This window comes from Delphinus delphis, chromosome 6, assembly GCF_949987515.2.
Source record: "Delphinus delphis chromosome 6, mDelDel1.2, whole genome shotgun sequence".
Classification (NCBI taxonomy): Eukaryota; Metazoa; Chordata; class Mammalia; order Artiodactyla; family Delphinidae; genus Delphinus; species Delphinus delphis.
The window spans coordinates 21983774-22008667 of NC_082688.1; the positions used below are offsets into that span (position 1 = coordinate 21983774).

Genomic DNA, 24894 nt, shown 5'->3' on the forward strand with positions numbered 1-24894 from the left:
GGGTGGGGCGCCCTAGCTGCAGGGGCGCTAACTCCTGCCCGGGAGAGTCTGAGACTCACTGAGTAGGTGAGCCTTGAATTGGCTCTTGCAGGGTAAAGAGGTGTTCATCAGGGAGACTGGGGGCAGGCGGGCACGGGGCCAGCACCCGAGTGCCAGGGTCGGGGCGTGGACGCCGGGCAAGCTGCGGGACTGAGGAGGAGCCCCCCGGCCGCGGCCGCTGGGGGAACCCGCCTTCGTCCCCCTGCTCCCTTTAGGTAATGGAGCCTGCGGACGTTGGTAAGTAAATATCCCCACCCCACAGTTTTAGAATCTAGACTCCCCTGTGGCGGAGCGTTTGCGTGCTGCTCGCCCTCTCCTAGTGCTGAGTAACCTCTGCGTCTTGCCCTCGGAAGAAACTTGGAAGCAGGACGCCCGGGCCGATGCTTCCTGGCCCGTGCAGGTTCTTGGAGAGATCGGAGACGGCTGCCGGAGGGAAGGGCGTGGCCTGGCAGTATTTTGGGTGCCTGGCATAGCTGCCTGCACCTGGGAGGGGGCTGGCGAAGGAACGTGCGGGACTACAAAAGTGGGACAAGTGTGGAAGGAGAAGAAAGGCAGGGGTCGGAATTCATTTAACGGACGGGTATGGGCGCGGCGAGGAGGTGGGATCCGGGGGCGAGTGCGCCTGGGCCGGGCATCCCACCTGGCCCCTTTCCTCTAGCGGGGGGGGCTCGTCCTGATCCTCGCCTGCCTCTGCAGTCGCGCCCTTTCCACGGGTGCTTCTGGACTTATGGCGAGTCCAGAATTCTCAGCGGCTGCCTTTTTTGGGAAAAAAAGACAAGTAGGAACAGGAAGGTTTCGGGTCGAACCACCTCGATCGCTCCAAGCAAAATGCCCTGAGAGCTCAGGGCCGCCTGAATCATCTTCTCTTGGCCTTGTCTGCAGGCAAGTTTAAACCCAAACAGACCCAAATTGATTTCCCCGTTGGTGCCAAAGAAAACTCGCGCCTGAAAATGGGGCTGAGCGCAGCGCCACCCGGCGGCTGTCAGGTGTTCCTGAGACTGCTTGCCTTAGAACGCAGCGCTCTGGCCCTTGGAAAAGATGTGCATGGACGTCGGTTCTTTGTGTTTGATGCTTTTTCTTAGAATTCGCTTCATATGAGGAGAGAAATGGGGTATTTGCACTCCAGGTAGTTGTTCAGTGCCCTAGCGAAACCTTAGCAGTGGCTAGGAAGAATTCGTGTGGGTTAACATTGTTCCTTGCCTTGGAGACTTCTAAGGTAGCCTCAGTTTCCTCTTCTGCACAACTGTGCACTGGCAATGATAATAATACATATCTTATAGGGAGATTATGAGGGTAAACTGAGATGATAAGTATGATGTGCTTAACACACCAATAGAAACAGTGAATACTACTAAATAAACGTGATTGACGTTAAACGATAATGGTAAAGTTGATGACGGGTAGACCTTGCTGTGTGGCCTCAGTGCAACACTTGGGAGCCATAAGAATCCAGTCACTTCATGGCATTGACTACATGTTCACTGTGTTCTAGGAGCTTCAGGATGGTTCATGCTAAGAGCTGGACCCTGAAGAAACACTTCGTAGGCCACCCTACTAATAGTGACTTTGAATTGAAGACAGTCGAACTCCCACCCTTAAAAAATAGAGGTAAGTCATACTCATTACATTTAAGTTGGAAGAGACTATATCAGTTTGCCTTTGCTGGGTAACAAACTACCTCCACATTTATTGACTTCAAACAACAATCATTTATTAGTTCACAATTCTGTGGGTTGGCAGTTTGGGCTGGGTTAAGTTGGTGGGCCTTGTGTAGGTCTCATCTGGGCTAAATGGTTAACTTAGGATGGTCATCATTTACATGTCATGTTAGCCGGCTTTCTGCTCAGGTGCACGCCTCACTTCTCCTCTCTGTGGCCTCTCTAGCTGGCTGGTTTGAGCTCTTTGTTTTCACTGTGATTTCATAAATCTAGAGCAGCAGGAATTGGCAAGATCCAATATGCAAGCACTTTTCAAACCTCTACTTATATCATCTTTGCTAATATGATGTTCATCAAAGCAAGCCCAGATTCAAGGTATGGCAGTAGACTTCTTGATGGGAGGACGGGAAAGAAGCCCACACACAGGGATGGGTGGTATCTGTGGCCCTTGTGCAAACGGCCGCAGAGACCTTTTCAAGGCTGTGTGTGTGAAGCCTCAATGTCAAGTTAGAAGATCCCTCTACTTCCCTTGAAACTTCCCTGAAACGCATGCTTGGGTGCATTGTTCTTCCTGACTTTCGCTAGCCCATGAGGAGTATTTCCTCTCTGTCCCAGTGAGCCCCACGATGACAGTAGGGCAAGAACTGCCTAGCAGCAGTGTGAAGACCTCAGACTATCCCTGTGAGCAGACAATATCCCTGCAGAAATTGAAGGGAGAGAAATGGCGACACATCCCATCACATGTTTGGAGACAAGCTTTGCAGAGCACTTGCTAAAGGGTGTCTTTAAGGGCTATTTTCAGGTAGGTAAGCTTTGAGAAAAGGGCATGCAATCAAGTAGCATGGCAAAGTTATCGATCCCATCTAGGTTGGGATAACCTGGAACTCAGAACCAAAATTCCCGAGGATGGGTGCATGAGGGTCACTCCAGCAAAATGCATGTATTTTTTAATACTAACTGAGGCTGGTAATAAAACCCTATGTGAGCCCTGTAACACAGTGGTTACAGATGTGGCCCTGGTCAAGATACTTAACCTAAGCTTAAATAAAATGGAAACAATAATTGTTCAGAACATCGTGTGAAATAATCTATGTAAAGCATGGAGTGAGTGCTGAGTAAACAAACATAATTTTAAATTTTATTTAAAAATTTAAAAAATAATTTTTACTTCTATTAACTGGACTGAGCCCAAGGTGAGAGCTCTTCTTGGCTCTTCAGTAGGAAGCACAGATGAGAGGGCAACCCTGAAGCAGAGAGATTGTCTGTGTTTATTTAGAAGGCCAGAGACGAGGCATCAGGCCAGGGTTTCTAATTGCCTGTGGAATGCTTTATTTTGTAGAGGTCCTGCTGGAAGCTTTGTTCTTCACTGTGGATCCTTATATGAGGTATTATTTTCCTCCAGAAAATTCTTATGTTGTGCACTGGACTCTAGTTTGACGTGGTCAATCTTTTAAAATATCCAGCTGATTCAAGACGCTATGGCTTCCCCGTTTCTCCCAGAAGGATGTCAGTGATGGGATTCACGGATGCTCATCTTTTTCAGGCAAAAGTCTGAGCGGAGCAGTGAGGGATTACACTGGCCCCTTTACTTTACAACCATCCCCTATCTTCATGTGCACAATTTACCTCTCATTGGTCACCAGAATTCCTTCCCAAAAACTTAAAAGAAGAAAGAAGCCAAGCTCGAATTTCTCCATTTCACTACTGGCAAATAATTTGGGTAGAGAAAGACGCTAAGACTAAAATTAGGTTTTCTTGCCTTTCCTTTACCTATATTCTTTTAATTTAGGTAATCTGCAGTCAACTCAAACGTGTGTACTCAGTAAACAGTTCAGGGAGAGGAGAGAATACACGCTTTCACTGGCCACTGACTCAGTAACTTTTTGCCTAGGTAAACAATGCAGCCATCATTCTTTTAAATAATTTTTTTCATAGTTGATGGTAGAGATTAAAATCTAAAGTGAGGGCTTCCCTGGTGGCGCAGTGGTTGAGAGTCCGCCTGCGGAGGCAGGGGACACGGGTTCGTGCCCCGGTCCGGGAAGATCCCACATGCCGCGGAGCGGCTAGGCCCGTGAGCCGTGGCCGCTGAGCTTGCGCGTCCGGAGCCTGTGCCCTGCAACGGGAGAGGCCAAAACAGTGAGAGGCCCGCGTACCGCAAAAAAAAAAAAAAAAAAAAAAAAATCTAAAGTGAAAAATATGTTTCCAAATGTTAACTAGCATCCCTTTTTGTGTATCTAGTGTTTTGGGTAACAAGTACCCAGTGGTACCTGGCTTATGTTTTTTTGTTTTGTTTTGTTTTTTATTAATTTTTATTGGAGTATAGTTGCTTTACAATGTTGTGTTAGCTTCTACTGCACAGCAAAACGAATCAGCCATACATATACATATACCCCCTCCCTTTTGGGTTTCCCTCCCATTTAGGACACCACAGTGCATTAAGTACAGTTCCCTGTGCTATACAGTATGTTCCCATCAGTTGTCTCTTTTACACATAGTATCAATAGTATGTATGTGTCAATCCCAATATCCTAATTTCTCCCACCCCCCCGCTTTCCCCCTTGGTATCCATACGTTTGTTCTCTACATCTGTGTCTCTATTTCTGCTTTCAAATAAGGTCATCTATACCATTTTTCTAGATTCCACATATATGCGTTAATATACGATATTTATTTTTCTCTTTCTGACTTACTTCACTCTGTATGACACTCTCTAGGTCCATCCACATCTCTACAAATGACCCAGTTTTGTTCCTTTTTATGGTTGAGCAATATTCCATTGTATATATGTACCACATCTTCTTTATCCATTCCTCTGTTGATAGACATTTAGGTTGCTTCCAACAGTGGGGGTGGAAGGCAGGTTGCATTGGGTTATCAAGTGAATGGGAAGTGAAGAAATTTGGCTGTTAAAAGAAGAGAGAGAGGGGCTTCCCTGGTGGCGCAGTGGTTGAGAGTCCGCCTGCCGATGCAGGGGACATGGGTTCGTGTCCCAGTCTGGGAGGATCCCACATGCCGCGGAGCGGCGGGGCCCGTGAGCCATGGCCGCTGGGCCGGCGCGTCCGGAGCCTGTGCTCTGCAGTGGGAGAGGCCACAGCAGTGAGAGGCCCCTGTAACGCAAAAAAAAACAAACAAACAAAAAAAAAAAAAAAGGAGAGAGAGAGAGACAAGGTAGAGATAGGATGAGATTGTAAGAAAGGGACAGTAAGAGAGGAGAATGTTGAGGATTCAAAAGAGAGGAAGGGCTAAGAAATGGAGGGTAGCCTCTGAAGAAGAGAAGAGGCTGATGTCCAGATCACCTCGAGCCAGAGGATGAACACCTCTTGCTTAGAGAGAAGAGTGAGTGACGACAGGGACAGATGCTGGACCAGTCGAGAATTCCTCTCTGAGGGCCCATATTTTTCCTTGAGGAGGAGACACCAATGGCTAAGAATTCAGATGGAGAGATGTGGTAGGGTATTAAATCACGGAACATGAAACTCAATACCCCTTTGTGACCACTAACCATGCAGCATCGGACTCACTTGAAAGGAAAGGGGTTTCCCGTATCTGAATGTGCTGTCTCTTTCAGGGTTGTGGAAAGTAAGAACTCAGCCTTCCCAACAGGAACAACTGTAGTGGCTCCTTCGGCTGGACGGTGCACTCCATTTCTGATGGGAAAAACCTGGAAAAGCTGCTTGCAGAGTGGCCGGACACGTTACCACTGTCTTTGGCTCTGGGAATGGTTGGCATGCCCAGGTGAGTTTCATGGGTTTATTTCACTCATTTGAATCCCTGATATCCTGGTTTTCCAAAATGGTTGGTCCAGAACTTGATCAACGAGAAGAGACTCGAGACGTTCTAGGCTCAGGGGCTGATTAGAAAGGATGATGGGACTAAGAAGGGAAGAAGAGGGGCTAGAGTTAGCCTTGGGACTGAAGGAGAGAGAGGGGAAATCAGGTACAAAGAGAAAGTGCTGGTGAGGGGCAGCATGGGAGGGAGAGGAAGCACAGTCCCTCTCAAGCCTCTGGCAAACGGTGTGACACGAAGAAACCAGCTCCTTCTGTCCCTGGAAAGGTCTTGGCTTCACCCCTCACTCATGTCTGCCTCCGTTTCAGAGTTTAAAAAGGGAAAAGGAGTTCAGTGTACCTTGGCCTTTCTGTACTGTCTCTGATACCTCACCTCCTTTCCACATCTGAGTTTCCAGAGGTGTCAGGGGATCTGAAGTTCAAATAACTGAGATGAATCACAGTAGAGTTGTACCGTCAGTGTGGTGCAGATTTAAAACACTGAAGTGTCTCTTGGCCTTATCCCTCAGGAAGACTCCTGGTCAGTTCATCCTGTGTCTGCCCTCCAGGGCCCAGCTGCACTTTGTACCTCAAGTTTTCCTCTCATGTCCTGGAGAAGCAAGGTCACCTGAATTCCCTTTGAAGTCCCCCAAATTTTCCTAGCCTGGAAAGTTTCTCTAAGTAATTTCTCCAGGTTGTGTGATCCTTTTCTTTCTTCATTCCTTCTTCCCACCCTTCCTCCCTCTTTCTTTTCACCCTTTGAAGGACTTCTAAAGAATGAAACGGAAATATATATATCCCCAAATGATCAGCCTCCAGCAAAACCAGTCCCATACCCCCCAAGTTCATACAACACACAGGATTTGAGCTCCTCAGAATTGCCACAGCCAAGAGACGACATTGTGAAATTAGAGGATGCTTAAGGCAGTAAACAGAATGACAGCCCTTTCCGGTCTGTCCTGCCTGCCTGTACCCTCTACCAGTGAGAGCTCTTCCTCTCCCACCTTGTTATCCCACCCATCCTTCTCTAAATGGTGAGCTGGGGGTAGGAGCACGGGGGTGAAGGCGGACATGAGGAAACCAAGGAGCCAGTTTCCCATGACTTAGCTGGAGAGAAAGTAATTGGTAAAACATTAGGAGATTTGAATTCTAAAAATAGAGGATAATCTATTCCTTTGTGGGTATATTTCTCATTCACCCGTTTCAAGCCCCTAAGGAGTATGCTTCTACTCCAGGTAATCAGCTTCATACCAGTGGTTCTCAAAGATTGAGGGAGAGGGGTTACATATGCCATGTTTCTAGCCTCCATGAGCAACACACCACCAATTCTTTGACAATTCCTGCCATTATGCGCCTTACCAGTGGGATGGGTCAACCCTTCCAGAATGCTGGAACTTCTGTTATAAACTATAAAAGAAGTTGAACTTTGAAACCTAGGGTCTTTCAGCTGTCCAGGCTCCAAAGATTTAACATCCTCCCAAAGTATCGCATTATTTCCTTCTATAGGATCTCTGTCTTCTTGTTAAGCTGGAAGAGTTCAAGTGTTTTGCTCTCCAACCTGTTGATTCTGTCCAGTCCCCCTTCGTCCAAAGCATACCTTTCATTTTCCCTCTAGGATTTCTTTACTGCTGGCTTCTTCATCCTATCTCCATTTTACTTTTAAAAGGAGGTGATGTTTGGGAAAGACCTTGTACATCTTAGGTCAGTATGTCTAACTGAACGCTGATGTTGCAAACATCTAGGTGGGAGATTGGGGGAGGGGGTGTACGGGCTGTCATGGGTGGAATGACCCAATCTGAAAATGTACCTTCTGCTTCTCTTTGGGGGTTAGGCTAACTTGCCCAGCATACTCGGATATCAGCATTCATTAAGGCGGTGGTTCTCAGTTGCTTGCATTCATAAGAATCACCTAGAGTCCTATTCAAATTCATATATCCACATCCCAGTATTTTTGAATCAGTGGGTTTGAGGCAGGGTCTGGGAATCTAAATTTTTAATAAAGCTACAGGTGATTCTGCGACAAGTGGTGTTCCATCCATCTTTTGAAAACAGTGGGTTAAGGGAATATTAGATATTTGGATCCTCAGAAGAAGTGCTGTTTGCCTTTCACTGCTTTCCCTTCAATGTCCAACTCTAACGAGCCCTCAGATGTAGTCACGGCTGAATAAGCCAACGTGTAGTTTTGTTTTACACAGAAATGGCTTTATGTGAATTGTCTGAAATTTTTGCCAGTGGCTTAACAATCACTATAATGGGTATAAATTTCATGGGCTCAGACTCAGGGGTGAAAAAATAGAACTTAAAATTTTTCTACTCCTGTACTTCATTTCTATCTCAAGCTGGTGTAACAAAATAAAACCTCCGTTAAGCCAGTGATTTCTCCCATCATTTCAGGTTTAAAACTCATAATTTCCTTTGTCTTCTCCGTAGGGTTGATGCAAAGCTCACAGGGCTAACACAAACCCAGTAGAGGGGGGACAACTTCTTGCTTTTGATCTTAGTTGTGCGTTGGTCCCCCCCTCTCAAAGTGTAACTTTTCTCGGGCTTCCCTGGTGGCGCAGTGGTTGAGAGTCCGCCTGCCGATGCAGGGGACACGGGTTCGTGCCCTGGTCCGGGAGGATCCCACATGCTGCGGAGCGGCTGGGCCCATGAGCCATGGCCGCTGGGCCTGCGCGTCCGGAGGAGCCTGTGCTCTGCAACGGGAGAGGCTGCGGCAGTGAGAGGCCCGCGTACCGCAAAAAAAAAAAAAAAAAAGTGTAACTTTTCTCATTGAGTCCGCAGCCACATCCCCTTCCAAGCTGGAAATCCACTGAACTGTGGTGGTTTCTTGACCTAATAATCCCCATTGGTGCTATGTGAGCTGCATCTTTGCAGGCCCACTAGTCGTTTCCCTGCAAGCTAACTTCGGCATCTCACTAGGGATGAGGTGGGGAGATTGCAGATGTTCTTTCATACCACTCTGGAGCCATGGGAAGTTCAAGGTGTTTCTTCCTGACCCTCTCAGGCCTAGACACCATATACTGTTACATCTGTTTATGATGTCATGGAGGCTTTCCCCATGAAGCTCGCCATCTCCCTAGAACTTACATAGGAATGAGGCATAAGCTCTCTGTTCTTGGATCCCTACAGTTTAAGGGGATCTATTTTCTTTCACCCCTGAAACTTGGCCTGGGGGTGGACAGGATGCTTCCCCCCTTCCAGCCACCTCTCTGTTCCCTCCCTAGTTCCCATTATCTTTTTTCCTCTCCTGGAGGTAAAGAAGGAGGAGGTGGACCATTAGTGGCTAGTAATATCCATTTCCTATATTTTCTGTCTTTTACCTGGACCCATGGCACTGAGCTGCTGAGAAGGCCTTCAGGGTATATATAAATGAGATACAGGGGAAAGAAACAAATTTATCCCCATAGCCTTACTTTTCTTCCCTTAGCCTAAACAGCCTACTCTGGCCTGCTTGACATCTCTGGTGTGCAGGGTGGAGAAACAGTGCTGGTGAACGTGGCCGCAGGAGCAGTGGGCTCCGTTGTGGGGCAGATCGCTAAGCTCAAGGTAAGTGTCTTCCTCCATAACAAACATTTACTCAGAGCCCACAGCGTGCCCTGGGAATGCAGAGGTGAACACAGCAGACCTTTTGTCGTCTCAGGGAGTTTGGTCTACTAGTCGATTTCGTTGAGAAGCTGGAGATGGGGAATGATGGAGAAACGTGGGGGGAATGGGGAAAATGGCGCAGCAAAGATGACCTGAACATTGTAATTTGATACCACTGCAGGTCTCAAGTCAGGAATGGCCTCTGCTAGAGTAGTGAATTTGTAAGCAGTAACTATTTTCATAGTTTTTACTGAACTTTTCTTGTTACAACTTAATCTCCTTTCTTCATGATTGCCCCCAACAATTAAAAGAGGGACTTGATATCAGCCAACCAAGAGTCATCACCCACACAGCCCCATTGCAAAGGCTACTGCAGTCAGCCCAGAGCGGTGGGGCCTCAGCTTGGGAACTAACTCATGGGAGGCACGCAGGGCATGGAAACATTGCCTCTGATCTGGACAGGTGTCTGTGCTCAAGAGATCTGATTTGATGGTAGGGCTGCAAGACATCAGGCAGCTCACACATGGTCAGGATGTATCACATAGTGGAAATGTTCCAAGGTGATCTGGTTTGGCTTATCCTTTGCCAGAGGCTGGATGTTGGATGCAGGATCTAGTTTCTAGGGAAAGAGTTGGGGAGAATACAGATGAGTACAGGACTACAACCAGCAGCCAAGGGTTTGGGCTGGTCTCCAGTGCTAATGGGAGCTTGGAATACAAATAAAGAGATGAGGCTGTCATACAGGTTGCAAATTTCGCAGTTAAGGAATTACATTCGTTTTCTAATGTTAAACCATAATAGCATTCTGAAATAACCGTTATTTACCAATGGTGTATTATGAATTTATACTTTTGGATTTGATTTAATAACATTTCATATAGAATTTTTGCATCTATATTCATAGGTGAGTTTGGTTTGAGGTTTTTTGTTTGGAACTTATCAGTGTTTAGCTTTGGGTTATGCTAGACTTAACAAAATGAATTAGTAATACTTCCAAAATTCAAATTTTAAATGTTTTATTAAAACTTCAAGGGATTTTTATTTCAAAAATTTGATAGGACATATTTTTTAATTAGGGAAGAGCCGTCTCTCTCCCTTTTCTTATCTTTTTCTTTTTTCTGGCTGTGCCATGCAGCATGTGGGATCTTAGTTCCCCAACCAGGGATCAAACCTGTGCCCCCTGCCATGGAAGCACAGAGTCTTAACCACTGGACCACCAGGGAAGTCCTGATAGGACTCATTCTTAAACCTATTCTTTTAGAAACTCCATTAGAGATTGCCATACTAAGAAGTTTGTGCTTAATCCTTGGAGGAATGACATGATTAATTCTGCATTTTAGAGAAATCTTTTTGACCCTGGGAGGTGAATAGTTCATAGGGACACAATACTAGAAACAAGAAGTCAGATTAGGATGCTCTTACAATAATTCAGATGAAAATTATGATACCCTGACAGTGAAGATGGGACGTCAGAGGCAGCTTTTAAGGATATTTGTTGAAAAAGAACAAACACCTGGTGATTGGATGTGGCTAGCAAGAGAAAGGAAAGCATCTCCTTTGACCCACATGTTTCAGGTTTGGATAACTGCGTGGTATCACCCACTACAATAGAGGATAGAGGAGGAACAACAGGTAAGAAACAAGGGAAAAAAAAGATTCCATTTTAGACACATTGATTATGAGGCCCCTTAGGCTCTCCAAGTGAAGATTGTTATAGGTCGCTGGAAATACTGATTTGGAACTCAGGAGAGAGGCATGGCTGGAGTTAATAAACAAGGGAATCATCTGCATGAAGGTGGTAGTAAGGTCATAAGAGTAAATGAGATCATCTTATGAGAGCATAAGGTTAGAAGGCAAAAGGACCAAGGATAAGAGATTTTGCAAAATTGTTTTTTCTTGAATCATGAAGGAATGGAAAAAGCATATGGCAGTCGTTTGTACAGATACATGTACGAACCCAAAGGCCTTTCCCCAGTTGAGAGTGAACAGAGGCTGATATTCTGGTCTTCACGATACATTCAGAATAGAAGAGAGCTTTCTGAAGATCTACTCTCTATGTACCAATATAAGCTCTAGTCTCAACCTGAAAGTGCTTCTCAGGATGCACTCCAGTTCCTCTATGATTAGGCAGCACCTAGTCCAACGCTTTGGGCCAAATCACAGAACACGGGGCAGTTACCAGGAGGGCTGTCTTTGATATGAGAGTCCCAGGGCAGAGCCAACATTATAGTCTAAAGAGTCACTGCACCAAGAGATAGCATGTAAGTCATTGCAAGGGAGAAGAAGCCCCAACATAAACAGGAGAGTCAAGGGCTTCCCTGGTGGCGCAGTGGTTGAGAGTCCGCCTGCCGATGCAGGGGACATGGGTTCGTGCCCCGGTCCAGGAAGATCCCACATGCCGCGGAGCGGCTGGGCCTGTGAGCCATGGCCGCTGAGCCTGCGCGTCCGGAGCCTGTGCTCCGCAACGGGAGAGGCCACAGCAGTGAGAGGCACACGTACCACCAAAAAAAAAAAAAAAAAAGAAAGAAACAGGAGAGTCAAGCCAGCAGGTTGAAATGAGCTGCAAACCACCTAAACATAGGAGGGATCGGTGGGGTGGTCAGAGGCAAGCTGAAGTGATGGTTGGGTTGTATCATAGGCTAGTTTAGGGACGAATTTCGCCTAGGGGGTCTGTTGGCCCATTATATATGTGGCTCAGCACCTAGGAGGGTGTTCTGGAGGAACCTGGCCATTCTAGACTAGGAGGATAGACTTGGCCCATGCTTGTGGTTTATAAATGGTTTCCATTTTTCTCCCCATTTAAGGCTGCAAAGTTGTTGGAGCAGCAGGGTCTGACAAAAGGGTTGCCTGCCTTGAAAAGTATGGATTTGATGTTGCCTTTAACTACAAAACAGTAAAGTCTTTGGAAGAAACTTTGCAAAAAGCCTCTCCTGAGGGTTATGATTGTGATTTTGATAATGTAAGTACAAATTGGACTTAATATCTGATTTACTAGCAAAGCAACTAAGTACTATATGAGGGAATCTACTTCTAGAGTTTCCATCTAAAAATATATGAGGAAAGCACATATGCCTTTTTTAAAAAACAGCTTTATTGAGATATAATTTACCTGTTTAAAACATAGAACTCGGTAACTTTTAGTGTATTCACAGAATTGTACAACCCTTGCCACAATTTTAGAACATTTTCATCACCCTGAAAAGAAATGCTTGTGTTCATTAGCAGTCACTCCCCTTTGTCCCCCCAAAAGTGATATTTTGTGACTGGCTTCTTACACTTAGCATGTTTTCAAGGTCCATCCATATTGTAGCATGTATCATTTTTTCATTCCTTTTTTAAAAAATTTTTATTGAAATATAGTTGATTTGCAATGTTACTTCATTTTCTTTTTTTAAAAATAAATTTATTTATTTATTTTGGCTGCATTGGGTCTTTGTTGCTGCGAGCGGGCTTTCTCTAGTTGTGGTGAGCAGGGGCTACTCTTCATTGTGGTGCGTGGGCTTCTCATTGCGGTGGCACAGGCTCTAGATGCACAGGCTCAGTAGTTGCGGCACGTGGGCTTATTTGCTCCGCGGCATGTGGGTTCTTCCCGGACCAGGGATCGAACCCGTGTCCCCTGCATTGGCAGGCAGATTCTGAACCACTGCACCACCAGGGAAGTCCCTCATTTCTTTTTATGGCCAAATAATATTCCATTGTATGGATATATCACATTTTATTCATCCATCCATCGGTTGATGGGCAATTGAGTCATTCACACTTCTTGGCTATTATGTATAATGCTGGCTATGACCATTCATGTACAAGTTTTTGTGTGGATATATGTGTTCATTTCTCTTGACTACAATCAGAATTGTTGGGTCATATGGTAACTCCACGTTTAATATTTTGAGGAACTGCCATACTATTTTGCAAAATGGCTGCACTATTTTACATTGTCACCAGCAATCTGTAAGGGTTCCAATTTCCCCAAATCATCAGCAGAGTTTATTATCTGTCATTTTGATTGTGGCTATCCTAGTGAGTTTGAAGTGATATTTTGTTGTGGTTTTGATTTGCATTTCTCCAATGGCTAGTGATGTTGAGCATCTTTTCATGTGCTTATTGGCCATTTGTATGTCTTCTTTGGAGAAATGTTTGCTCAAATCCTTTGACCATTTTCAGTTGGGTTATTTGTTGAGTTGTCAGAGTTCTTTATATATTCTGGACCCAAGTCCCTTATCAGATACAGTCAATTCTCAGTATTCCCGGTCTATAAGTTCCTATAGAACTTTATGTTCTATAAAGTCACCACAAACACTGAACCATTGCTCCTACTGGAAGTGTGCACACACATGCACATATCTTACATAGATTACAATCTTTAGTCCTTCCTATAACTTCTCTTTTATTTTAAAAGAGAAAATTTTTGTTTAAAAGTGTTAAGTAACTTGTCTGAGGCTGCCCCAGGACTAATCCTCCCGCAGTTGGGATTCATACTCCATTCAGCTGGCCCCAGAGCTGGAGCTTCTTGAACCACTCTGCACTGCCCCCTACTGTCTTCATCCTCTGGTAATCTCGGTATGAGAGCTAAAAAAAGAAGGCAGACCCTTGGCCTTTTTTGACCTCAGCTGGGAACTTTGTGTCTCTTTTGCCACTAGCCACTCTGTGTATGTCTGCAAATGACCAGGGAAAGCTCTATGAGTATTGGGGTTATAAATAATACTAGCAAGTAGTCCAGTTCTCAATTATGGAATATACTCAAAATGAGGATCATTAGTAATAATATCTCCTGTATAGGGTTTGCAAATATTTTCTCTTATTCTGCAAGTTGCTTTCACTTTCCTTTTTTTTCTTCCACTTTCTTGATGGTGTCCTTTGAAACACAAAAGTTTTAAATTTTTGATGAAGTCCAATTTATTTTTTCTTTTGTTGCTTAGGCTTTTGGTGTCATGTCTAAGAAGCCTTTGCCTTATCCAAGGTCACAAAGGTTTACTCCTATGGTTTTTTCCTAAGAGTTTTATCGTTTTAGCTCTTATATTTAGGTCTATGACACATTTTTTTTTTTTTTTTTTTCGGTACACGGGCCTCTCACTGTTGTGGACTCTCCCGTTGCGGAGCACAGGCTCCGGATGCGCGGGCTCAGCGGCCATGGCTCACGGGCCCAGCCAACTCCGCGGCATGTGGGATCTTCCCGGACCGGGGCACAAACCCGTGTCCCCTGCATTGGCAGGCGGACTCTCAACCACTGCGCCACCAGAGAAGCCCTATGACATGTTTTAAGTTAATTTTTGTGTATCGTGTAAGGGAGGAGTCCTATTTCATTCTTTTCCGTGTGGATGTCAGTTGTTCTGCACCATTTGTTAAAAAGACTGTTTTTTCCCCTGTTGAATTGTTTTGGCACTCTTGTCAAAAATCAATTGACTGTAAATGTAAGGGCTTATTCTGGACTCTCAGTTTAGTACTATTGATCTATATTTCCGTTCTCACACTGTCTTGATTGATGTAGCTTCGTAGTAAGTTTTGAGATCGGAAACTGTGAGTCCTCCAACTTTGTTCTTGATATATGGCTTCTGAGTTATTTTTCCATACTTTTAGATAAAGCAATGAGATTACTGAACTGGTCAGAAAACCCCAAATTATAATGAAGTAAAATTTACAAGTTATATAAGGTGTATTTCTACAGTCAAATGAAAATGCCTAGTTTCTAATGTCTCTTTCCAACTGCGATTTTCTGCCCTGCGGTGCTAATTTAATCAGTGTTATTGCTGCTAAAACAAGTATTGTGAAATGATCATTGTGAGTTAATGATTCTCCTGAATCTTCTAGGGTTTAGATTATTTAAAGGTTTTGGTTTTTTGTTTCCCTGTCTGTTTAGGTGGGTGTAGAGTTTTCCAACGTTGTTATCCCCCAGATTAAGAAATTTGGAAGACTTGCTATTGCTATACGTGGGCCCATCTCTACATATAACAGAACCGGCCTCCTTCCCCCAGGTAATGAGCTCACGCACATGATCACAGGTGTAGAAAGACGGGACAAGGAGGAGATTCACAGATATGGTGTAGGCCAGTGACTATCAAAGTATTTAAAAGATTTCCTAATATTCTTGATGAAATAGTATTTATTAAACTAAAAACATATAATTGTGTATATCTGTGCTAAATCAGCTTATATTGGATTTTGACATAGAGAAATAACAGGTGCTGAAAATATGGAAGAAACAGAGTTATTAAAAGTTTTAGTTTTTTACTTACTGTTTTCTGCAAAGTTGTGAAAAGCCATGATTTGATTTAGAAATAGAACACGTTGTCCTGGCTGGAAAAAATGAGGGTTCTTCAGGATATTCGAGATGTGCTGGAGGTTTGGGGGTGGGTAGATGGTGGCTTAATGTGGGTGAAGGGAAAACAGGCTGCCATTTCCTTCAGACAGTAGTGGGCAGAGTTTCCTGCAGCAGCACCAAACTGACAATTTCCACTACAAGGGAAAGGGGCATGCGTTTTCTCTCGATCCCTAGAACGTCCTTGTTTTGCTTCTCCTGTCCGCTGCCAGGCCCTCCATCCCTCACTTCTCCACTGTCTTATGCTGAGACCTTCCCCTCCCACCTCCATGCCCAAATAAGTCCAAAAGCAGTATCAACTAGAGAACTATGTTCATTAAATCTCAGTTTTCTAAGAGATGTCCTATAGGCCTCTTATTTTACAGATGGGGAGATGGATGGCCCAAAGGACCAGAGACTCTTTCAATCCTATTAGCGACAGACTCAAAATAAAAGCAGATCTTCTGAACTCCTCATACAGAGTCCTTTCTGCTACAAATGATTCTGTGCTATTGGTGAGATTACAGATTTACCTGTGGTCTAAAAATTTTAAAAAGGAGAAAGGGCTTCCCTGGTGGTGCAGTGGTTGAGAGTTCGCCTGCCGATGCAGGGGACACGGGTTCGTGACCCGGTCCAGGAAGATCCCACATGCTGCAAAAAAAAAAAAAAAAAAAAGGAGAAAGAAGAACAAAAAGGAATCTTCCAGATTACCATCAGGATCCAGGCAACCACAAATAAATGGGTCATTTGTTCTATGATGGGCTTCACTCGTGGGAATGAAACCTTATAACCCTGCTAGTTAACAATACCTCGGCTACACTGAGACAGGTGGATGGGAGTGGAAGAGGCTGAGGAAGGCCCACTTGTAGATTCCCTGTTGGGTTGTGAAAAATCAAAGAGGCTACTTTCTCCAAGAAAGATACTCCAGGTGCACCTGGCAATCTTATTAGGGACTTTTTCCCCCCATATTTTTCTAATTGATGCTAAGCTAGCATCCTGGGAAATCTTCCTGCCAATTGAGCAGAGGTCCAGGATGCATTTTCCTGACCACAGCCCAATATTTTGGATACAGTAACTTGATCTAGGCTTTTAAGCAATTAGTCTTTGCAAGTTCAGCGGCTCAGGGCTCAGGTTTTTGAGACCTATCTGGCCTTGTGGACAAGCTGGCCTTGTCCATTCCATTTTAATCAAGTGAGATTCTGCTCTGCCTCTGATCTCCAGAAATTCTAACATATTTCACTGTTAGGAGAGCTCGGAGGCAAGTACTTGTTTCCCCCAGCTTTCATGCCACATTTGTTTTCTACTCGCAATAAAGAAACCACATCCCCATCCGCATGCACAATCCCAGAAACAGTATTTCATCCTCTTCCAAGATGAGAAAATGAGGACTCCACTCCTTAACCCAAGAGAAATATGGCTGGGGTGAATCTTCTGGAGAAGCACTCTTTCTGCAAGACTAATCTAGCATTTGGATGTGTCCCTCTCATGTCTCACTCGTCTTGCATCAGTTTCTTTTGCTTCAGAACAAAGCCCTACTTTTCCTTCTTTATCTCTTTTTTTTTTTTTTTTTTTTTGGCTGCTTTGGGTCTTCATTGCTGCAGGCGGGCTTTAGTTGTGGTGAGCAGGGGCTACTCTTCCTTGCGGTGCGTGGGCTTCTCATTGCAGTGGATTCTCTTGTTACGGAGCATGGGCTCTAGGCGCGCAGCCTTCAGTAGTTGCAGTGTGCGGGCTCAGTAGTTGTGGCTTGCAGGCTCTAGAGCGCAGGCTCAGTAGTTGTGGCGCACAGGCTTAGTTGCTCTGCGGCATGTGGGATCTTCCTGGACCAGGGCTCGAACCCATGGCCCCTGCACTGGCAGGTGGATTCTTAACCCCTGTGCCACCAGGGAAGTCCCAAAGCCCTACTTTTCTGACTGCTGACATTGCTTTCTTCAAAGTAGCAAGTGGGAACTTGAGGCCTGAGTAATACCAGTTACGAAGGAGGCTGAAGCTAGATTCTGCCAGTCACCTGGGCTCTTCCGGCCCTGATATTCCCTGGGCATTTTCACCTGACTTCCTGGAACTTGTAAGACTATGCTCAGGTGCCATTCCCTCAGTTTCTGGTCACTTAGGATCCTTGGGAAAATAAACCAGGCAACCAATACAACCTTTTCTCTCACGCACAGAAGAGTACTATCTTTTTTACAGGCTGCAGGGTAGCCCTGTGCTTTTTCTACGCTGGTGGTTCTCAAAGTGTGGGCCCAAGACCAACAGCATCACCATCTCCTGGGGACTTGTTAGAAATACAAATCCTCGGGGCCCACTCCATCTCCACAGTCAGAAGCTCGGTGAGGGGCCCAGCAATCGCTTTTCACAAGCTCTCCACGTTATTCTGACACTTAGGGAAGTGTGAGACCCACTGTTTCAGGCTAACTCTTGGTATCTTGAAATGGCGAGGGCAGGGGCAGATGTGGGATTTGCTGAGCCCCTTGATCTATTCTCTTCTTGGCTGGTAGGCCAGGGGAGGACACCAGTTGTTTTGCATCCGCTTTGAGAACAGAACAGAAATTGATAGATTTATGCCATAAAATGACTGTATTGAGCCATAAAGAAGAACACGCTAAGTATTGTGAATATCAGGGTATTCACCCTTGAGCAGCACAGAAACGTTTCACACGTTATCTTCAGGACCTCGTTCTGTTCCCTAGAACTGTTTGGGAAGCTTTTGGTGGACCTTGCTTCTGGCAGGTGACGGATGAACAGTTCCTGGCTGCCCGGCCTGTACAAGGACTCCACGTGTGTGTCGGTTTCCCATGGCTGCTGTAACTATTACCACAGACTCAGTGGCTTAAAACAACACAAATTTATTGTCTTACAGTTCTAGACGTCAAAAGTCTAAAATGGGTCGGCAGGGCTGCATTCCTTCTGAAGGCTCAAGAAGAGACTCGTTTCCCCGCCTTTTCCAGTTCTAGAGGCCGCCTGCGTGCCTTGGTTCACAGTCCCTTTCTGCATCTTCAAAGCCAGCAGCACTGCATCTCCAAATCTCCCTCTCTGTCTCTCTCTCTCTGTCTCTCTCTTGCTCTCTCTCTTTCTCTCTCTCGCTCTGATCTCTGCTTCCATCATCACATATTTTTTCCCGACTCCAATTTTTCTGCATCCCTCTTTCCCTTACAAGGGCCCTCGTGTGGGCCTACCTGTATAATATAGAATAATCTCCCCATCTGAAGGTTCTTAACTTAGTCATATCTGCAAAGCCCCTTTTGCCACGTAAGGTAACATATTCACAGGCTCTGGGAATTAGGATGCGGACGTCTTTGGGGGCCATTATTCTGCCCAGCACAGAGTGCATGTTGATTTGTGGGCAGTCCCGTGGGTCAGAAAGGGTGGAGGAAACAGAAGGGAGCGCACTGGGAGAACTCTGACACGCCTCGTACCACCTGTGTTTTCACCACGGCCACCCGCCTGGGCCCTGCTGCCCAAACCTTCCTATTCACAGGCCCACCCCGGAGGCCGTCATCTTTAAGGAGCTTCACTTCGAAGGCCTCCCCGTCTACTGCTGGCAAGAAGTCCGCCAGAGGCTCTGAAAGGCTTGCTGACAGGGGTCTCAGAGGTGAGAGGCTCCAGGGCCACTCCTCCACCAGATCCTCTTCCCTTTGGATGCTGCAGATTTCATTTCCACTGGGAATATGGGTTCATCTCACTGCTCCCCCTTTTATAACAAAATACCTGGAAGTCTTGTCTGCACTCACTGTCTGCAGCCCCTCTTTCCATTCTGTCTTAAACCCGCCTGTCGGGTTTTGCACTGTCGCCATTCCACCAACACAGCTTTTGTCAAGGTCGCCGATGGCCCTCACACTGTGGACTCCAGTCATCGGCTCTTGACATCATTTGGCTGTGGAGGGTATTTGACAGAGAGCATCGCTCCCTCCTTGCTTCCTTTGGCTTCCCTTGGCTTTTGGTTTTCCTCACTGATTGGTCCTCCTCAGACTCCTCTGCTAGCTTCTTTTCTTCTCTCCAAATTAATAACAGTGTCCCAATGCATGGTCCCTGGGCCTCTTCTCTCCTCTGTCCACACTCTCTCAGCCCTTTGTTATCTCATCCATGCTCTTGCTTTTATTTTCATTTTTGGCGGTACGCGGGGCTCTCACTGCTGTGGCCTCTCCCGTTGCGGAGCACAGGCTCCGGACGCGCAGGCTCAGCGGCCATGGCTGACGGGCCCAGCCGCTCCGCGGCATGTGGGATCCTCCCGGACCGGGGTGCGAACCCATGTCCCCTGCATCGGCAGGTGGACTCTCAACTACTGTGCCACCAGGGAAGCCCCACGCTCTTGCTTTTAAATATCAGTATGCTGACAGCTCCCAACTGTCTGTCTCCAGCCTAGATCTCTCCCCTGAGCTCTAGACTGTTCAGCAGCTGTGCTTGGATGTGCGATACGCTTCTCCATCTCTGTCTTAAAGTGTTAAAAACCGAAAACGTCTTGATCTTTCCTGCCAAACTTGCTCTATATATAGACCGCACCGTCTCAGTTATGACAACCTTTTTAGTTGCTCAATTCAAAAACGTTGAAATTATCTTTGATTCCTTTCGTTCTCTCACATCCATGTCTAATCTGTCGGCAAATTCTGGTGGCCCAACCTCGGAGATACATTCAGAATCTGCCCTGTTTCCCCTCCTCCACTGCCACCATCCTGGTCTAGGCCACCATCTTGTCTGGCCTGGATGTTGTGGTGGCCTCTAAGCTGCTCTCCCACTTTTTCACCCCTACAGACAATTCCCAACACAGCAGCCAGAGTGATCTTTTAAAGCATAAATCACACCAAGTCATCTTACGCTCAAAACCCTGCAAAGCTCCCCATTTCACTTAGAATAAACCCTGCGAGGCTGGACACTATCTGGCCTCCGTTACCTCTCTAGTTTCATTGCTTACTGTCTCTCCCCACACCCCTCCACTTCTCCATAACTGCTTACTTAATTCTCACCCCCTCCTTCAAGTTTTTGCTGAAAACTGCCTTCTGAATGAGGACGCTTTGAACATGACCCTATTTTATATTGCAATCCCCCTTCACTGGTTGAGCCTCCTTATCTTACTTTGATCCATAGCAATTATCATCTTTTAACATAATATACACTATAATTCACTTAATTGTCTGTCTCCCTCCCATGAGAATGTAACCTCCCCGAGGGCAGCAATATTCACGCATTTTGTTTGCTGATGTATCCACACCACCCAGGATGGTCTGAATAGGCACTATTGTCAAGATGAAGGAGTGTTAGAGGGGCGTATATTTTGCCATGGCTCTTCCAGGTCCTAGAGTGGAGTCGTCTTATAGCCATGCCTTATAGATCCAGAGGAAGAATCCAATCGCTTTGTCCTGAGCTGTGATCATTTTCCCACCTTACGCCATGTGGAGTTTTAGTCAACAGAAATCTGAATAACCGAGGTGGCATGATTTTCGTTTCCCAGGAGAAAAGTGGTACCATACTTCCTAACCCCTGGCTTCCTGATCATTTCCAAATTCAAAGACATAGATGGCTCCCCTGGCATCCCCTGGAGCTTGGCGTTTTTCCCAGTCTAACACTCTCCGAGTGCTGGGCTGGGCTCTTTCCAGGGAGCTGGGAAGAGTGGGATGCGTTTAGAGTTCCCAGTGTGTAGCCTCTTTGTCCCTGTTGGTGAAATCAAACGTGATCACAGCTGACAGCAGACACCACTGTGCTGGTGTCCCAAATGCTTTCTTCCTACAAAGTGAACCTAATTATAATTTTGTTCTAAGTAACTAGTGAATTGGTTTAATTTCTCTCTCATCTACTTATTTCTTTCTCATCCCTCCCCCTTTCTTTTTTTTTTTTTTCTTTGTGATACACGGGCCTCTCACTGTTGTAGCCTCTCCCGTTGCGGAGCACAGGCTCTGGACGCGCAGGCTCAGCGGCCATGGCTCACAGGCCCAGCCGCTCCGCGGCATGTGGGATCTTCCCGGACCAGGGCACGAACCCGTGACCCCTGCATCAGCAGGCGGACTCTCAACCACTGCGCCACCAGGGAAGCCCCCTCCCCCCTTTTTAAATACACTTTTTATTTTAGAATAGTTTTAGAGTTACAGAAAAATTCCTGAGAGTAGAGAGTTCCCATATACCCTGTATTCTATTATATCCTAATTTCCCATATTATTAACATTTTATATTAGTATTCACCCTCTACTTTTAACCTCTAAACTTTTGATTATAGCTTTTGACCCTTTCCAGGTTCTTGGCCTCTTCAAGCACAGGAATGAGCTGGGGCTTTCTATTGATAGTTAAGTGTTCAAATCCCAGCTTCCCTACATACTAGTTGAGTGACCTCAAGCAAATAAATAGTCCCTCCATAAATCCATAAAGGATGCTAAACCATCACTGGATACATTAGGGAAAAATAGTATAAGGTGACTTAGGTCTCCACATAGGACCTCTTTAAAATAATGTGAGAATGTGAATTAGTTCTATTTAGTAGACTGTGCCTTGTAGAAAAAAGAGAAATGAAAATTCTTCTTCACTAAATGAACTCTTCCCTCCCACACTCCTAAATGAATGTTAAACACTTACTGAACAAATCTTGGCTTGAAGGGAAGACATATTTTTAGACTGCCATCGTATTTACATTTCCTGAACAGGTTCTGCCTCTTCAGGGGTCAAACAGAGGTAATGATGCTACAGCATTGGGCTACTGGAAAGATGAACACAGATGATACCCTGCAAGGATGTCCCCTGCTCCATATGCTTCCGCCTCTTCTGAGATCATTACATTATTAAATTTTTTGTTCAGTTTACTTAGAAATTAGTTAATTGCTTCCTTGTGACATTTCTCGTATTGTTATGCTGTGATCTGACGCCCATTATTAAACTCTTATGTGTGCTGTAATCTGTTACATACACTGTGTATGTGGGTCATGCCCCCCAAATGACTATAAGTTCAAAGAGGACAGGCTCTCCACTTCCTAGTTCCAAGTTTCCCATGATGTACTGATAAATTTGTTGCTACAGTGAGAAGAGTATATAATTTAGAATATGAAATTAATCTATTATGTTTGTTGTTGTTTTGATACAGGGTAAAATCCAGTACCATGAACACATCACTGAAGGATTTGAAAGCATGCCAGCTGCATTTATGGGAATGCTGAGAGAATTGGGGGAAGCAATAGTGAAAGCATGAACAAAAATGACACATGGAATCTCGAAATCATTTGGATGATTACTTAGTTTCTTTATAATCATTTAGTAAAAGGTATGCTGTCTTCATGATCTAAAAAACATTCATTGTAATGCATCTGATCTACCTAATAAAATACATTTAAGTGGAATATAATTAGCAAGAGAGAGGGAAAATTGCATATTGAACAATGGCCAAGTGAACTTACTGCCTGCTATAGTTCCCTCAGGGTTGTGGTAGAAAATAATGGCTCTCGAGTCCAAAAGTTTACTGCTTCTGTGACCTTGAACTTCTGATTTTTCATCTGTAAAGTGAGGACAGTAACATCTGCTTCACATACATATTATACATTTATTTAAAACACCAGCATAACACGTGGCATATATTAGGTACTCAGTAAGTGTTAGCTACCTCCCTGCAGAAATCAGTGAATTTGAAGTCAAGATCACCACCCCTGTGGCTTATGGTTACACAAGGAGAAATAACCATTGCTGATGTACACGGACTCAGGGGAGCCCCCATTGGTCCTCTGCGGGCAGGTCTAACGTGGCAGACCAAGGAAGGAATCTATCGCTCACAACAGCTACAAAAAAAGATAACATATGGGAATCTTTATAAGCCAACAAAAATGTGAGAGATTATTATGAAGAAAGCTTTGAAACATGACTAAGAAACACAAAAGAAGACTGAACATATGGAAGTTACCATGCTCTTGGACTGGGAGATTCAGTATCATGAAAATGTCAGTTCTGTTGATCAATTCTGCTACCAAATAGAGGAGGGATCAAATTGGAGTACAAGGAAAAAATAAGAGAAAAAAGTGCGATTGTGTGTGTGTGTGTATAAAACCTCTGGAAAGATGTAATAACAAGAACTGAGGTGTGCCTGAAAGATGGGGGATAAGAGAAAAACTACACTTTTGTGCTTTTTGAATTCTGAATCTAATGAACAAATTTATTCACTATTACAAATTCAATTAAAAAAATTAAAGTCCCTGTGCTTCTGTGTCCCCTTCCCATGTGGGGGAAATAACATATGCATGAGAAAAAACTCAGGAAAAAGTGGGGTCACCCCTACGGCTGGGCACCCCCTGGTGTTTTTACCTCTCGAACTTGTCCACAAGTTTGAGCCTCCAGCAGCGTGTCAGCTCCAGGTGAAGGGTTCCTGCCCCAGCACTGGGTCCCGTGGTGGGTTCTGTTCTAAGGCTTCTACCCCAGTAGCTTGTGACTCTCGGTATCTGTCTGACTCTCCCACTCTGGGGGCAGTGGTTTACCCCGTGACCTAAGGTCTCTGCTGGATCTCAAGAGTTGTTGATTTTTTTATGCTCAATGTTTTTCTTGTTGTTAGGACAGACTGATGACACCCAAGCGCAATACATGCTGGACCAGAAACCAGAAGTCAAGAGCATGTACGTATCTATATACATATATACACATATATATATTATAAACATATATATATTAGTTGTTTCTTTTTTTTGGCCTCCCTGTGTGGCTCACTGGATCTTAGTTCCTCGACCAGGGATTGAACTCATGCCCTGGCAGTGAAAGTGCAGAGTCCTAACCACTGGACTGCCAGTGAATTCCCAAGAGGATATATTTTAAATTTTGATAATACTTACCATTTTTTCTTTGATGGTTAAGTGCTTTTAGTCTTTCACCTAAGAAACCTTTACCTATCTGTAGGTCATGAAATTTTTCTCCCATATTTTTATTCTGTAAGTTTTACCCTTTTAGCTTTTATGTTAGATCTGTGATGGAGCAGGGAATAGGGGATTGGGATTGACTGCAAAGGGGCAAAAGAGAATTTTCTGGGGTGATTTCAATGTTCTGTTTGGATGGGGATGACATAAGGGTGGATAGGTGTCAAAACTCATTAAACAGTACATTTAAATGCATGCATTTATTGTATATAAATTATACGTCAATAAAGTTAACTTTTAAAAAGAAGAAAAATAGGTCCAGTACAAAATTTAGGCCACAAGACAGGAGCTTCCTTGCTACCAAAGTGCTATGGACTCCTGGCTTACTTGTAGGGAGAAAGAAGTACAATAAGCAGCCAAAGAAAGGCCAACATCTGTAAGATCCACAATCACACGTTACATTCTTCGTAGGGAAGCCTCCCAAGTGGGCACTGATATATTTCACCTTAAGAGGAGACAGGAAGAACAAAGATCTTCATGTTTCCCCCGTGCCCATCTAAATCTCTTTTCAGAATTTATTTTGGGCCCAACAGTAAAATAGGTAATTTTTTCCAAGAGACAAGCTAGTTTTTCATACACCACTTATGGAATATTCCATCTTTCCTTTACAATCTATTAATAACATGGTTCCACATCTAGACTCATCTGTTCTTTTTTTCCGTTACATTTTTAATTAATTTATTTATTTATGACTG

At 44.8% G+C, this 24894-nt stretch overlaps 1 protein-coding gene across 1 annotated transcript; it reads left to right on the forward strand.

Moving 5' to 3' along the window:
• The first annotated feature begins 228 nt into the window (after positions 1-228).
• PTGR1 (prostaglandin reductase 1) lies at positions 229-23863 on the forward strand. The gene is given in 14 exon segments (XM_060013334.1): positions 229-276; positions 1532-1647; positions 3037-3082; positions 4593-4640; positions 5266-5318; positions 5321-5432; positions 8869-9007; position 9723; positions 11851-12005; positions 14904-15025; positions 18814-18890; positions 18893-18927; positions 22396-22572; positions 23845-23863. Coding segments are annotated over 12 exon segments (999 nt in total). The 5' UTR covers positions 229-276; positions 1532-1541; the 3' UTR covers positions 22501-22572; positions 23845-23863.
• Positions 23864-24894: the final 1031 nt, after the last annotated feature.